General features: G+C 37.1%; 1 protein-coding gene across 1 annotated transcript; it reads right to left on the bottom strand.

Moving 5' to 3' along the window:
- Positions 1 to 308: 308 nt before the first annotated feature.
- On the bottom strand, positions 309 to 16546 carry rmc1 (regulator of MON1-CCZ1). Its single transcript, XM_067578903.1, has 21 exons — positions 16341 to 16546; positions 14134 to 14210; positions 13887 to 13971; positions 13628 to 13684; positions 13353 to 13439; positions 11240 to 11380; positions 10499 to 10602; positions 10282 to 10371; positions 9332 to 9437; positions 9109 to 9214; positions 8968 to 9012; positions 8791 to 8844; positions 8367 to 8495; positions 7251 to 7357; positions 6959 to 7078; positions 6223 to 6300; positions 5857 to 5961; positions 5018 to 5086; positions 4847 to 4934; positions 3647 to 3784; positions 309 to 2275 (listed from the first exon to the last, which is right to left on the bottom strand). Exons 1-21 carry the CDS (start codon positions 16437 to 16439, stop codon positions 2196 to 2198), a joined length of 1965 nt encoding a protein of 654 aa, XP_067435004.1. The 5' UTR covers positions 16440 to 16546; the 3' UTR covers positions 309 to 2195.
- Positions 16547 to 16821: the final 275 nt, after the last annotated feature.

Raw genomic sequence — 16821 nt, 5'->3', positions numbered from 1 at the left:
AGTTGTTTTTTCTGTGGTGCTTTCAGGAGTTGTAGTACCTTGTGGCTTTTGAGTTTTGACACTCGGCTGAGGACCAGCAGTCTTTTTATTTGATGAAGCGACCAAATTCTTATGTTCCTTTTTAACTTTAGGTAGTTAAAGGTAAATTTAACTTTTGACTGTTCTGAAAAGATGCAATCCTGAATGCCCTATTTTTGATTTTATCACACTAGCATGTGAATGCACCACAGAAATGACTCTCTTGTACACACTTTTAGTTCAGTCTTTCTTCAGCTGTATAGTGTCATTGAAAGAGAAAATTCATCACGTATAGACACTTTATTTTTATTTTCAGCATCTTTTAACAGAGCATTAAAATATTCCCATCATTACTTCCTACAGTTCAGCGATGTTTGATTTCAAAACAAAGATTTAACATTGGTAACTGTTATTCAATAATTCATTCTTTATCATACAAAATAAACACATTAGATTTATTATCCACCTCATTTCATATGTACAGTCTTCATACAGACATACTGTTGAGACTTCTTACAGCCACAGCCTCTGACCCCGCCCACAACAAGTGAAAGCAAAACCAGACGTCACCTAAGCCACTCACAGCGATGACATGTACATTTCTCCTGGTTTTAATCACATTCTGATTATGTTCATAAAGACTAACTTTGATCTCCATGTTGATACAGTATGATTCTAACATTTTCCATGTTTCTGGTCACCTGTGCAGGTACATCTCTGACGACATGTACACAAGAAGCCAGAATGAGCTTACATGCAGCAGGTCAGTGATCACATTTCTTTTGAACTGCGGCTGACTGATAATAAGTATGAGAAGGTATGAGTATTAGAACCATTAGGGAATGAGGAAAAATCAGGGGAAAAAGTCCTAGCATTTCATAATTTAAGTTGTAAAATTATGAGATTGCACACTTCGCTCCTTATGTTTAGATAAGGATGGAAATATTGTTCTTTATTCAATAACTGTGTTTTTATCTGACTTTTTAATGAACCAAAGTCCATGGACCTTCTCAGGCCAAATGTCACAACTCTACAAAAGAGGCGAGACCACGGACGAGTCAAGTGGCCACGGTTAGTTCAGACATGTCTGTAACAGACAGGATAGAGATAAAGTTTAGAAGATTTTAGGGAAAACTGACTTAGGTGTATTTGTGAATTTTACGGATATGGACAAAACCAAGATACGATGTCAGTACCCACGCTGCTGCACTGGTGAATTTTTTTTCTGGAAGCGGTGTGCTAAAAATGAATGGTTTCAACTTCTGATTTCAAGTGCTGTAGTGAAGCCAATTTGTCTTTGAATATGGAAAATAAACTCCAGGAACATGCTTCATTTATGTCAGAAAGACAGATGTAAGAAATGCTGAAAAAAAGATTGTATTAAGTTACAGAAGCAAGTGGAACAGAGGAGTAGATAGGGAGTGACATCAAGGCTTCTGCTCTCTTTTCATACAATTAGAATAACTAACATAAGTTTAGTCTCTAAATGGTACAACATTTTCTTGTAATATGACTGTTTTCTCAAAATATCGTGACATAATTTTCCTTGTCCTTTATTTTATCTCTCAACTTTGGCCTCAATACTTAAAACCAAACGACATGGTCCCCCTATGTTTTTTAATGCTTTTGAGTCAGTTTATTTTTCTTAGTCAAGTATAAATTCCAAAGGCAGTTGGTCAAATAACCCAAACCTCCTACTGTCTATACATTTCTAATGTACATATAATGATTTTTATCAATTGAATTTCTGATATTAGCCTGGTAAAAACAATTTGTCTGAACGCTGTCTGTCTGGACTAACCAGATTGTGTTGTGCTGATGTTTCACTTAGTGACTTTCTTTAGTGAGAGAGCTCAAAATCAACTATTTGGACCTATAGAAGACTTTAGATTTAATCTTTCTGGATACAAGGAATCATGTGAAATTCATGTGCAATGGTGTTTACATGCTGTGTCCTGTTCCTCTGCCATGTGGCATACTCATGTTTCAGGAACCAGGATACTAGTGTGCATGTGAACATACACAAGTCCATGATGATTTGTCCGTCATGTTGGTTTGTGACCCCGTCAGGTCGTCTCCTGTCCTTCCTGTGTGTCCAAACTGACAGAGAGAGAGAGACTCAGTCCATCGTCTGCTGGCATCCAGGATAGTTTCCAGAGTTTTTTGGTCGCAGTGGTTCACACAGTGGAAGGCTTCATTAGCGCCTGCTCCCCAAACAGCTGCTTGAAGTAAACCACGTGCTCCTCACAGTGCTCTCCTGGTGACACACACACAGAAACATGGAAAGTTCTGGTTAACAAATACACTAAAAGTTAGTCACAATCAATCAGGAGTTCAAAAGTTAGTGTGTGTAAGTGTGGAAAAATCCCAGATGTAAAGGATCAGTCGACCTGAACACATTTTCCTACTTATATCTACTGATATCTATCCATTCAAATAGTTTCTATTTCATCTGTCCCAGTACAATTTAAAATATTAACAACATCTCTGTCTAGAAACATGTCCTGATTCTATCCTGTCAATTATTTTCTCAGTTAATTGATTAGTCGTTGGGTTTTTAAAATGTGAAAAATGACGATCACTGTTTTCCAAAACCCAAGATGACATCCTTAAATGCCTTGTTTTGTCTTGACAAGCAGTCTGCAACCCAAATATATTCATCTTTATATGATAAATATATTCAATTTATTATCATAGAACACTAAAGAAACCAGAAAATATTCACATTTAAGAAGCTGCACCCTGAGAGTTTTAAACTGTCTGCATTTTTACAAACTTAGTCAGAATTTTAAGATGCAAAGTCACAATTTTGAGAAACTTTTTGTAATTATGAGGTAAGTCAGAATTTAAAAAAAACTATATATATTAATAATTTAAAAAAAAAACACTTGGCTTGCAGAGTTTTCTTTTCCCAACTGGCAGAAATGGATACCACAGAGAGTAACTGTGCTGGAATGTAACTAAGTACATTTACTCAAATACTTTTTGAGTTAAGTACAACTTAGAGGTTCTTGTACTATATTTATTTTGGAGCTTTAGTTTTTTAGATTTAGCTTTTCAGATGAAAACTAAAAAAATATGATGCATTGTTATAGATTGAACTAGTCCACAATTTATTAAGCTGTTAAAATGAACTCCACCTTGCCTGCGTTAAATTACACATACATTTGAATGCAGGAGTTATAATGGAGTATTCTTATACTGTGCTATTGCTGCTTTTGTTTAAGTAAAAGATCTCAACACTGCCTCCACCACTGGATAACTGATAAAATATTTTTTTGCAATTAGGGCGAACTGAGGTTTTACAAAAACCACCTTCTCCAAAAGGGTCTCATACGGTGATTTCAACTTTTTTATTTTGTCATATAATTTATATAAAAAGATGATAAATGATAAGATTGATAACAGATAACAGAGTGCCTGCAAGTTTTATTAATTTAAGACATTTTTAATACCAATCAATGAAAAAAGACCTATTTCCTAATTGCTAAAGTTATCTGTTTACATATGAGAAGACAGCCTACATTGCCGGTTTCATTTCTTGCCAAAAGGAACAGCGAAGCAAGACAAGACAACTTCACTTTGGTTAACATAACTGTTAACTGTGTGTGTGTGTGTGTGTTCTCACCGGGGTTGAAGCCGGGACTTCCTCTCAGTCGTTGGTTCCTCTGCTGAAAGGACCTGAACACCGTATAGAATAACATCTGGTCTCCAGTCTGCCGTGCCGCGTCCAGAAACTTCCTGGCCGATACATTGTCATGTCCACCTGCCCCGAGTGAAACCATGTCAGGGTTACTTCACCTCAAAGGATAAGCTCAGATTTTTCTAAGTCTATCTTAAAGACGCAGTGAAATATAATATACATTTTTCCAGTTCTAATCCTGTGTCCCAGGGTTAATTGTTCATTTGTCTCTTGTTATATGCCAAATATATGTCAGTATGTTGTGAGTATGTGTTTTTACATCAAAATCCCTGTCTTTTCTCTCCCTGGTTTCAAATGTTTGATGACTCATCTTGACCTGAGGGGTGTAAACAAAAATATGTCCAATGAAATGTGACTCTGGGCAACTAGCTAACCGCTCTCATCATATAAAAATACTTGTGGGTTGTAGTTGCTACAGAGCGGCATCATAAAAGGAAGTGTAGGATATATAATTAAGCAAAAACTTAGAAACTCTAATTCATTCATCTCTCCTTCATCCTCCTGATCTAACAACAGGTGAGGGAGGTGTGTGTGTGGACACCAACAGTCCTTTACAGCTCTGAATTCTCAACACCACGTGCACATTTTAGTGGTCCAATCAAATGCAATGGATTTAATTTAAATCCCTCTTGTAACTGTACACCGTTCACATATTCTGTTTCACTGGGGAATACATCAGAGTACAGAAGCTAAAGACGCTCTAACTTCCAGTTCACTGACTTTAATGTAATACTGACATGCAGACAAAATAGATTCCGCCTTCTCATCAATGTAGGCTCAAAAGTTGAGAGTAAAAGTTCATTTTTGACCCTAGAAACATTTCCTTTGGAAGATTATGTGATACAGTGGAATGCTCCAGAAGAGCTACTAAATGGGCCTTATGACAAAATTGTTTTCTCAGCTGCTGGTTCCAAAGTCAAGGATGACCTTTCAATCTGAACTTTAAAGCCAACATGCATGAGAAGAAAACAGGAAAATGAAAATGAACAATGCAGTGATATTGTTTTATAAATAAATAAAAATAAAATACTGTTAAAGAAATCACAAATAATCATATATAATAAGTTTTAATTGGAGTAAAAATGTTTAAATGTTTTATCCTGAGATTAGATCCTATCAACGTACCAACACTCCGGATGAATCTGAGCGCGCCCAGAACCTGCTGCTTGGACAACAACACCTCAACTATCTCGTCATTGGCCGTGGAAAGACGCTGAAATAAACAAACAAAAACTTTTAAATGACAGAAATGTTTCTTGCTGTGAAGAAATCTGTTTAAGCGTGTGTTTGTGATACCTTCAACATGTCCAGTGACAGCTGGTGTGCAGGAGGGTATGTGCTCTCCAGTGACAGAAGTAAACAGGCCTGAAAACAAGAAAAATAAAGACTATTTTATAAATGGAATGAACTGGAATAAGAAAAACTGAAAACACAAACCAAATTGCCCCTGTGGGATAACGATCACAAGAAGACTAAATGAAAAATGATAAAATAACTAAACTAAATTTACAGATTTGGACTGCAAATGATGATCAGTGATAAACATGGGAATTTTGGTCTAATTGTAGGTGAATTACTGACTAGTTTCAGGCCCAGTGTAGACAAGTTTGGTACTAAATTGTACGTGCTAGACTATTTCTTGGTTACTTTTGTTACCTCTGGACAAAGCCAGGCTAGCTGTTTCCCTCTGTTTCCAGTCTTTATGCTAAGCAAAGCTAACCAGCTGCTGTAGCTTCATATTTATATCATATTAAGACATGGGTGGTATCAATCTTCTCGTCTAACTCTACGGCAGAAGGCAAATAAGTGTATCCAAAAATGTCCAACTCTAACTTAAAATATAAAATGCCAAAACTATTTGCGGGTTCTATGACAGTTAACTGAATATCTTTGGATTTTGGACTGTTGGTCTGACAAAACAAGCAGTCAAATGTGTCAGCTTGGACTTTGAGAAATAGTGATGGTCATTTATCACCATTTTCTGACATTTTAGAGACAAAACAATTAATTGACTAACTGATAAAATTATCATTACCTATAGTCCTACTTGGTACTAATTTAGCATTGAGTTAAGAACTGAGTTGAGCCATGTTTAGGACTAGTTTCAGATGAGTTTAGGAGTAGTTTTAACTCACCAGTGGTTTGGAGTCACTGAGGACGTGGTACTGCAGGAACTGATGCAGCATGTAGAACAGGTTGTGCTGCACCAATGTCTTTATCACCAACTCATAGAGGTAATGCTGAGAGACACAAACAGTAGAAATATTATTTAAAAAAACACCCTCAGAGTCAAATGTGGAGCAGATAAAAGTATAAGGTGTATGCTGAGGGTTACCCTTGAGTCATTAAGATCTAAAGGGAGCAGGAATGTGATCAGGAAGTTCATATGTTCAGTTCAGCTAAGTTCAGCTACAGTTTGCTTTACAGTTTACATTAGAGATGAGCAATCAGAAAAGATTTTTAAAGCATAGAAGGTGAGGCATCACTCTGCTTGGTTTTACCTGGACAGTGATCTGGAACTGGTTCAGAGAGCGGATGTACTCCATCAGCACTGCAATGATGAACTTATGGGAGACACCCTGCAGAAGATTAACACACAAACAGAGCAGTCATTTCATTTTTAATATTTGTTACATATCTCAAGTTGAATTTGATAAATAAGTAATTGTTTCCTGTCACAAGAGGACATTTTGATGATTTTTTTTGTTTTTAAAGATTATTTTTCATCCAAGAGACATCGCTATGTACACAGGAGTCAAAACCTGAACCTGTGGGGAAAAACTAATACATTTTTCACCTTCAAGAAAAATGCAGAAACTTTCCTGGTTAAAAATATCATGTGTGTACTGAATTGTTAACTCTGCGATGTCTTTCAGTCCTGACTGGATTGTTTCATCCAGCAAGTATATATCTAAAGTTTTCAATATAATGAAGGACAGCAGTAAATTAGTCCATACTGTAAACTTGCAAACACCATCATGAACCCAAAATACTAGGTGACTTAATATTTAACAACTTTAGATTGCTCCTAGGAATGCATATATCTATATATGCATATATCACTCTAACAACTTTTCAGTCAGTCTGCACTTTCAAATACACCTCCAGATTTAATTAAGACACACTAAACACAAATCTTTTTAACAAGCAACCTTTAACTTCTTCGTAGTGTTAACCGGAGATAAAGAAAACGGCTTTAAAGTAATAAAACAGATAACAGGATGTGTTTGTTTTTACCTTCTTCTCTGTGAAAGAAGACAGGACGTGTGTGTACATGTCCGATTGGTCGATGACAGCCTGAGTTCTGACCGGACGCTTCTGGGCTGCACTGCCTCGACCTGGACCAGACTCCATTGCCTACAAACATAACCACAAACATCTGAAATGAACATACATCAAAACACACATATAAGTGAGGAGAAGTGAAAGTGCAGAGCCTTGTTCAGAAGCATTTAACAGAACAAGTAAAATGTTTTTGTTTGTTTATTAATTAACCAACCGCTCCTCTGTTAGAGATGACATCACTCACCACAGTGTACGTCTGTTCCGCCTCCAGGTATTCTTTATACACCTGGTTGAGTTTGTCAAAGACAGTCGCCACAACTGGAAGACTGCCCTTCTCTCCGCCCTCCAGAACTGACAGAAACACAAGTTTAGCTTTAGCTTGATGGCAACACTTTGTTATTTTAATGTAGGTGTACCACATTTGGTTTTGTTTCTCTAACTGGTGGAAAATGCCTCTGGGAACACTCAATCACTGTATTTTTAGACATAGCAATGTCTGTCAGTCCACTACTTTAGCCCAGACTGAAATATCTCGCCAACTATTTGATGATTGTCATGGTCAAAATGTAATTTTATCCAATACTGTGGTTTATGACCGAATACCTGCAAAACAAAGGACATTCCCATTAGCCTCAGTGGTACTTTGTGTTTATCGACATGTTAGCATGCTGATGTTAACATTTAGCTCAGGTACAGCCTCATAGAACTGCTAGCATGGCTGTAGAGTCTTAGTGTTGTTTTTTTAACAAATTGGTTTTGATTTTTTGTCTTGCACTTGTACACAGTGGTGTAAAAAACTTTATAAGATATTTTTGTCATGAAACCCCTTCTGATTGCAGAGCACCTTAAAAACTTACAAGCCACAAAGCGTGTTGCATTACTGTGACAATGTCTTAAACTGCATACTAAACATTTTTAATATGGTGATTTTAATATTTCTTGCATATTTTGTTCTGCATATTTGAAAATGTAATATAAAACAAAAAAATGTAAATATTACCACAATTTAATTAGGTGAAATGATATTGAAAATGCACAATACATTTTGAATGACATAAAAGATTTTGTGGCACCCTGCCACTGCTGCAGCTGTGTTATTCTCAAGCTGGTTTATATATCAATTCTACATTTACAAAGCTTATACATTTTCAGTTTTCCTTGACATTGTCAGAAAGGTGATAATTCAACTTTATGTTTATTATTGAGGTCGTAGTGGGGGATGGTGGTGTACTGGGGTGCATTATATTGAATGGTGTTCCTAATATTTATTTTTCTAATTTATATTATTTATTTATTTTTCAAATAAAAAATATGACTAATCTGAGGGGCCTAACACACACAGACAGGCAGACATACGTACTCTGTGAGCAGACAGACAGGATGACCATCTTGCAGTCTCTTCGCCTTAACAGGAAGTCCATCAGTTTGCCTTTGTCCTGCAGCAGGTTGACGGCTGGAGGCAACTTCACCTGCAGGTACCACAGGTAACCTGAGACAGACCGACAGACAGATGGACTGATAATCAATATACCTTTATTCATACTGCTTTAGTTTTTACTTTTTGGACACCAGCCAGGCAGTTTCACTTCCTTCACACACTCCTCTACAACAATTACCTTTAGATTTTATTTAGACTATTAGTCCGAAAAAACAAGCGATGGGAAATTATGAGCATGTTTCATATTTTATAGAGAAAGTAATTAACTGAATAATTGAGAAAATAATTAGCAGATAAATAATAATGAAAAAAATTGTTAGTTGCAGCCCTTTTTGTGTTTTCATACCTTCACTGGCGCTGATGATGATGTCAGGCTGGAAGACGCTCCAAGAGGAAGAGTCTGGAGTGATGGTCAAGGTCAGCGTGAGAAAATTAAAAAAACTGCATCATGAATGATTTTAATTAACAATTAACTTGACACAGTAAATGTCACAAAACACTTCTTTTTAGACGTAAAGGATACAGAGCTGACACGGCACTGGAGGCTGAGAGGGAACGACTGCTGGACCTGAAGAGAGGAAACAAAAAAATTCACGCTAACACTCAGGAGAGAGATGTGAAAAGCTGCAGACACTGGAAGCTATGAAGATGTATGTGTGTGTACCTGACAGTGGTATCCTGTAGGGGTGTATGGAGCGGGCAGGTAAGACAGGCTGGTGTGTGACGGCACAGTCTGGCTCCTTCAGCTTGATGTCAAAGATCAGAGACGTCTGACACACACACACACACACACACACACACACAGTATAAATAACATCCTCACACAGACACAGTGTTTACCTACATTAATTAAATACAGATCACCTTCAACACACACACACACAAACCTGGGAGCTCTGGTGATGAACCACCACCAGGTTGTCCACAATGTTGAGAGCAAACTTCCCCGTGGTGTTCAGCTTCAACACATGACTCTTCTTACACGCACCCTCCCTGAACACACAACACACACAAAAGGAAAAAATACCAAATTAACGGCAGTGTTGGAGAGTTCTTCCATTTCAAAAAAATAAAATAAAACATGCTGAGATGCTGTTTAATTTGAAAATTTCTTCTGGACTATTGTGCTGTTTCATTTTCTCTTTTTTAACTGAGCTGTTCCACAGTCTTAACTCAGAGCTCAAATTTCCTTTAGTGCCCTCTTATGTAACCCATGTCAAGAGCTGTGAATAATAAACAAATTAAGGTTTAAAAGTGATGTCTTGGTTTGAGACTGAGGGGCTGAGGTTCTGGTTTTGTTCTTGGAAAGAGACGCGTCACAGTGAAGTTTAATACCACAACTTGTCCTGGAGTTTACTGTGAAATTAAACAGTTAAACACGACCAGCATACAGAATAATTTTATATTTCTGAGAGAAATTATTTATTATTTTGACTTTTATCATAGCAACATTTGAAATTTTGCCAAATATCAAAGTGTTTAATTAAGCTAAAGTTCTATAAAATAAAGCCACAATATAGACACTTGAGCGTGTGTTTTGTGGCTATCACAATAAGATTTTTTGAGTTTTAGACCTGGGGAGGGAGGACGTTTTCGCCGAGCCTTAGTTTCTGATGCACCTTAAAAAAGGTCAGTTTGAGGGTTCATTAACTGGTAAGAACTGGTTTTGAGCGACCATAAATCAAGCTTTAGGGTTAGGCATTTAGTCGTGATGGTTATGGTTAGGGTGAGGGCCTAGAATGCATTACATTGATGAATGTTCTCACTAAGATACTGTAGCTATACAAACGTGTGTGTGTGTGTGTGTGTGTGTGTGTGTGTGTGTGTGTGTGTGTACCTTGGTAAGTGGTACAGCACCACCTCTGCACTGGGACTGTTGGCTGTTCTCGAGTGATGCTTCAGATACATCACATACAGCTGACCGTAACTACAAACACAGAGAGAGACATTTAGACCATTTAGTGATATTCAGTCAACATTCAGGCTATCAGAGCAAAGACAAATTACATTTAGTTTGTGCCACGAAACAATAACTGCCACAGAAACCAACTTACATGGTTGCCATAGCGATATCTCTCTCCGACAGGCTGAGTTTGGCAGGTTTAGGGACGACTGGCAACTCGATCTCAAACTTAGACATCTTGGACATGCTCCCGTTCTGAAACAACAAATAAAAATGAAATGATAAATATGCAGCAAAATTAAACTATAAATATTAAAATTATAAATTAAAAAAATATATTTTTTATTTTAAAAAAAACAGGATCAAAGGGGAAACATGTGATTCTAACTGCAGCTTGTGGATAGATCTGTGTTTAGTTCTACTTCAAATATCAATTGCTGATGTTTAAAGTCAAATTTGAAAGTCAGATTTTTTGTTTTGGTTGGATAAAAACCAGGTGTTGTCTATCTGACTTTGCAGATTATAACATACAAACCTAATCTTAGGTGTGTTTGTGTCCAATACCAAACTAGAATAGAAATAAAAAAAACATTGTGCTCAACCAAAAACAAAGAGCAGGGACTGAGGTGTGAGTAACCAAAGTCAAAGTTCAAAGCACAAAAAAGGATTTACAGACCCAAATCAGATCTTTTATCTAGTTGTCTTCATCAAACTTAAGCAACGGAGGGGAAAAACGCACACAGAGAAAACAAAATAATAAACCAAATAACAGGAACAATATCTGAGTTGGGTGTGCAAACCCTTTTTTTCTGTGCTTTGTGATATCAAACCATGAAGCATCCATACACTTAAACATAGAAAAATCAAAATATTACATTGTGTGTCTTCTCACCCTGAAGGCGAAGGGCTGCAGAATGTTTCCCTGCACGGTGGTGGACAGCAGGATGACAGCGGTCTCTGGACAGTACTGGTACCAGTTCACATTAATGCTCTGACTCTTCAACAGCTTCAGACTACGCTTGTCAGGAAACACCTAACCACATACATACACACACACACAACACAAGAGTAACAGGGATATTTACAGTCGCCTGGCGCAAATTACCATCAGGGGTGTCACTGCAAATTCAGTTTAGTTTTTGAATTCACTAAGACTTCAGACATTAAAGAGCTGCAGTTCATCTGATGCGGGGTTGTTTTAAAGCATGTTTGAATACTGGTTCAAGAAAAGACACTTTTGGGTCCACCCCCACTGCAGCTTAATGCTGTGTGATAGCTTCACACAGCCAGTGGGCCGAGCGCTGTTTCGTCAGGGACTTCCCCTGAGAATCCTCCCTGTAATACACAAATAGCTGCTGTGTCTATCTGAGGCCTGCTGTGCATGCCACATAATGTGACAACATTTGCACTGGACAGAGGCAGTGTGATATCTCCTCTCCCTCATTCCTGTGAGGAGGAGGGAAAAAACCTTCAAGAGAATCCTGATCTAAAAGATCTGGTTGTGATTTTAGGGCAAGAATGTGGGATTCGGCTGCAGAGTGGCTGCGCTTCTGTCTTCTCTAATGATGAGAAAAGACAGGGAGACTGAGAGCGCACATAAACCACTTACTCTTTTTGCTGAAGTCAAGGCTAAGAGAAGTGCTGTTTTTAAAGAGAGTAACTTGAGAGAGATTGGCGTTAGTGGCGTGAAAGGGGGTCCGCCCAGAGCGCGTAACACCAGGGGTAAATCCCACTGCGGTGCCAAGGAGCACATGACAGGCTGCTGTCTTCTGATTCCTGTTAGATAACACTTAACCAGCGGATGTGCGATCTCTCTCCATAGCCTTCATGACAGGACGAAATGGCTGCAGCATATGTTTTAACCCTAGATAGAGCCAGATTTTTAACCAGTGACTGCCAATCAGAGTCATGGGTATACAATTTAGGACGAGGGGAGAACATTTCTCTTCGTTTGATAACATTAAAAATAAAGTGAGGCTTTGTTGTGGCTTCCAGACTGATTTTAAAAAAGATGAGAGAAAAAGAGAGAGCGAGAGAGAGAGCAGCGGTGGTCAAGCAAGGAGAAGGAGCGGCAGTAGAGACAACAAAGCAGTGAATGAGAGAAATAAAACGTTATTTTTTGAGCGGTTAAGTTCTAAAGTACAAAGAAATAACCATCAAACACTCAACAGTTGATTTTCTGTGGAAACAGACGCTCTCCTTTTCATTCATCCATTACAGTTCAGCTCCATATCTGTAATGGACAGGTTGATGACAGAGTGAACACACGCACACAAACAAACGCCGTTATGTTTCTTTCTCTCACTGTTCTATCTTAACGAGTAGATATCTACAGATCTCTCTAGCATTGTCTCAGTTCTTGACACAAGAGTTTATTATCAAGGTCATCCATACTCACTAAAATGTTGTAATAAATTCTCTTCTCTTCTCCCTATGTATTCCTTACTCTCTGGCTTTACACGAAATATGGAGAAACTTATATTTGTACACCATTCATTTACTGATCCAATATGTGCCTAATTTTATATTTTGCATATTTGTGTAATATATCAACATTACATATTCAAAACTAAAGGAAAACAACCAAATCTAATGGGAACTTAACTGTTGTACGTATTATGCATACAATACAACATTTTTGGCTGCCAGGCCAGTGAAAATATACAAAGGGCCAGTAAAACTCTACTGGCCAAGTGGACCAGTGGCAAAAAATGTTACATTGAACACTGTCTTGGGTCTGATAAAGTTGATCCACCTTTACCATATATCAATCAAGGGAGCTTGGGGCATTAGCCACTCAGGAGTTATGGCTTTTTTACATGCAGCCAGCAGAATTGTCATAAGGGTTCTATCTTCAGAGTTGATCTCTTGAGGGATACTGCATATGTATAGAACATTGAATCTAAAAGGGATAGTGGTTCTGAATACATCCTCTAAAGTCTGGTGGATATTCTTCCAAGCAGCCAGCACAGGGCAATACCAAAATGATAGTGATTCGCATTTACCTGGTAGTATTCTATTCCCTGGTCAGTGATGAAGACGATCTCGTTCCAGTTTGTCCAACAGAAACCCAAAACATTTGCGTTCTTCATCTGCAGAACAAGACAATAAACACAAACACAGACAAAAGTTTTCACAGAGCTGCTATGTATTCACTTTCATTCATATCCTTTATCAGTTGTTACTAAATGAAGTTCTCCTGATCTAAATCTTTAAAATCAATTGGAAAAACAGGAGGAAATCATTTTTAAAATATGGAGAAAGATATCATGAAACAAACCTTGCATTCCTGTGTGAACTCTGTATGTGGATAGTCGGGTATAAAGTTGATGAAATCCTGTAAACACCAAACAAGAAATTGTTAAATAACTTGTCACTTCACGTTTCTTTTTATTTACAGTAAATTCACCTGATGCTACATTTTCATCTGCTGAAGATTTGTCTTTAAAAATAATTGACTACTGTTATTACTGTGCACAGTTTTAGTAAAACCTCTAATCTGACAGCGTTACTCTCTTGTTCTCTGCAGCAGAGCTCACCACAGATTTGGAAGTTCTCTGTACTGCCAAAATCTTGTTTCCAATGGAGAACTTGATGCACTTCACTTCTCCTTTGTCGTCCATCCTGTGGAAAAGACACCGACATTCACCGATCAGGCAGAGAAATAAAGTAAGTAATAAGTTAACGTTAATATAATATTTTAGTGATTTAAAAATCAGTCCTGAGGTTTTAGTTTTTCGGTCAGTGTGATTGTACCATCAGAGATTCTTGAACAAATTGATGTACCTGAAGGCAACAGAGCTCTTATCATCTGGACCTTTGACCACCACACCTGTGGCTCCACCTGAACGCACCGCAAACACCTGCAGCCAGGAAACAGGACGCAACATGCATGAGAAAACAAACTGTAGCATCTACACAGCAACAATGTTTAAAACTGCTTTGTCACAACTTGCACTTTGAATAAAAGCCTCTCTAAAAGTATGTTTGGTTGCTAAAGGTAAATGCATCAATAATAACATCCCATTAATATGACAGATAAAAATATAACACTCTGAAAGGAGCCGTTCTGCATTAATGTCACTTTACTTTTGATACTTCTGCAGCTTGATGAAAGATTTTTACTTTTATATGTAATAGAGTAGATTAACATTGTTGTATTGCAATTTGTACTTAAATAAATGGAAATATAAGATTTCTAGGGATGCAACTTACTTATTATACTGATTATTTTCATTATTCATAAATCTCCCAATTATTTTTTCAATTAATCGATTGGTTTGGTCTATGAAATGTCAAAGAAAAAGTGTAAAAAAGCTGATCACATCTTCGTAGAGCCCAAGGTAACGTCTTCAAATGTCTTTTTTTTCCAAAACCCAAAAAGGTGTTAATTTATTATTATATATGACAAAATTAAGCAGCATATCATCTCATTTGGGAAGCTGGAACCTGAGAATGTGTAGCATTCATAACTAATTTTGCTTGAAAAATAAATGAAACAGTTATTGGATTATCAAAATAGTTTCCAATTATTTTTCTGTTGATTGACTTAGCTCTAAAGATGTCCCACTCCTACTGGAACACTCCGACAGAAAGTCACACCAGTATATTTTTGTTTCTTGTTGCTATATGCTTGATCAAAAAAGGAACATTCGAAGAACAAAAAAAGCAAACATTGACCATTTCCTCTCATCAAGTTGAGCTTAAATACCTTATCATTTAATCCATTTAACATCCTGCTGTCATTGTTTTTCTCTCAACTTTACTATCAAAAACCAACACATTGAAATGTTGTAAAACATTAAAAATATGAAGCAAGTAACAAAAAGTTGGTAACTGTAAAGGCAGGTCCTCGGTCTTGTTCACTAAATTATCTCATCAAATATTGTGAATTTTTTATATTGTTTTACAGTTTTATATTAACTCAAGTACTGTACTTAGGTGCAATTTTGAGGTACTTGTACTTAACTTGAGTATTTCCATGTGATGCTACTTTCTACATTTCAGAGGGAAATATTGTACTTTCTACTCCACTACATTTATTTGACAGCTTTAGTTACTTTTCAGATGAAGATTTGACACAATGGATAATATAACAAGCTTTTAAAATACAACACATTGTTAAAGATGAAACCAGTGGTTTCCAACCTTTTTGTCTTTTGACGTCTTACAAAAAGCAGTGTGTAGTCGGGGTCACATTTCACATGTCTATGAGTTGTTAACAGCTCCACCAAATAGTGATTTTTCCCTCTAAACTTCTCACATGCTTTCATTTCAATAAATGTTCAAATGATCCAATATTTCAGCAAAAATCAAAGATTAGAGAAAAAGTCCAAAAACTGAAAACAGATTTGTGTATCAGAACTTTGTTTTTTCTTCTTTCCTCTCCCATTAATCATCTCACGACCCCTCAGATTTATCTGCTGACCCTTTGGAGGGGCCCGACCCCTAGGTTGGGAACCACTGGACTAAACTAGCTAACTGTATATAAAGTAGTGTAAACTAGCTCCACCTCCAGCAGCTACAACAGTAACATGCTGCTCTAACACTGATGCTTCACTATTAATAATCTAATGATGTCATATATAATAATATATCAGTCAGAAGGACCAAACCACTACTTTTACTGCAATACTTTAACTACATCAAGCTCATAATACTTATGTACTTTTACTACAGTGGGATTTTTCATGCAGGACTTTTACATGTAATGGAGTATTTTTACATTGCTGTACTGGTACTTTTACTACAGTAAAGGATCTGAGTACTTCTTCCACTAGTGTTATTTTATAATGTTTGTTAAAGATAATGTAATTTATCTTGAAGGTTATCGATTATTAATAAAGTTTCCCAGCAGCCAGTAAACAAACCAATTTAATTAAAAGTGCAGATTGTCGTTGACATGCTAGTTTCTAAATGTTCTTTTAACTATCAAACTGTCAGTCAGCTGACTTAGCTTAGTTAGCCACATAAATGCTAAGCAGCTAGCTCACCTGCTTGTTAGCCTCGTCGAAGAAGACGTTGTTGACGCTGGAGGCATGTTCAAACTGCACCGGGTTCTCACACAGCTCCAAATAATGTTCCTCACTCATCCTCACACTGAACGCCGGCAGTTTATCGCTGTTCGAGCCTCAGTTCAGTGTCCTGAAACTGTCACAACAGCAGACCCGGAAGAGAACAAGTCAATTGGCGATGAACAGGCTTCCGGCTCAGACCGTCAGAATAAAAGCAGAGAATATTCCTTTTGTTTTTTTAGCTTGACATGTAGAAAGTCTTGTAAAGTCAACAGAGCTGATCATTTACTTAAGTAAACGTAGCAATACTATACTATAAAAATACTCAGTTACAAGTAAATGTTCTTCATTCATAATTATACTTAGTAAAAGTTAAGCAAAATATACTTTAAAGTCCCACTCCACTCAAAATTGTTTTTCTTCTTGTTCCTTCAGTTGGATGTTTGAGCTTCTCTGTGCT

The sequence above is a fragment of the Thunnus thynnus genome, chromosome 21 (genome assembly GCF_963924715.1).
Source record: "Thunnus thynnus chromosome 21, fThuThy2.1, whole genome shotgun sequence".
Lineage (NCBI taxonomy): Eukaryota > Metazoa > Chordata > Actinopteri > Scombriformes > Scombridae > Thunnus > Thunnus thynnus.
This window is presented reverse-complemented; position numbering and strand designations above follow the sequence as displayed.

Excerpts from the sequence above, each read along its gene's own strand:
- rmc1 (XM_067578903.1), bottom strand. The coding sequence starts at position 16,439 with ATGAGTGAGGAACATTATTTGGAGCTGTGTGAGAACCCGGTGCAGTTT. Across the intron at positions 8,845-8,967 it reads TCCAGTGCCGTGTCAGCTCT|ACTCTTCCTCTTGGAGCGTC; the intron begins GTATCCTTTACG and ends CCATCACTCCAG. Across the intron at positions 7,358-8,366 it reads CCTGTCTGTCTGCTCACAGA|TTCTGGAGGGCGGAGAGAAG; the intron begins GTACGTATGTCT and ends TGTTTCTGTCAG.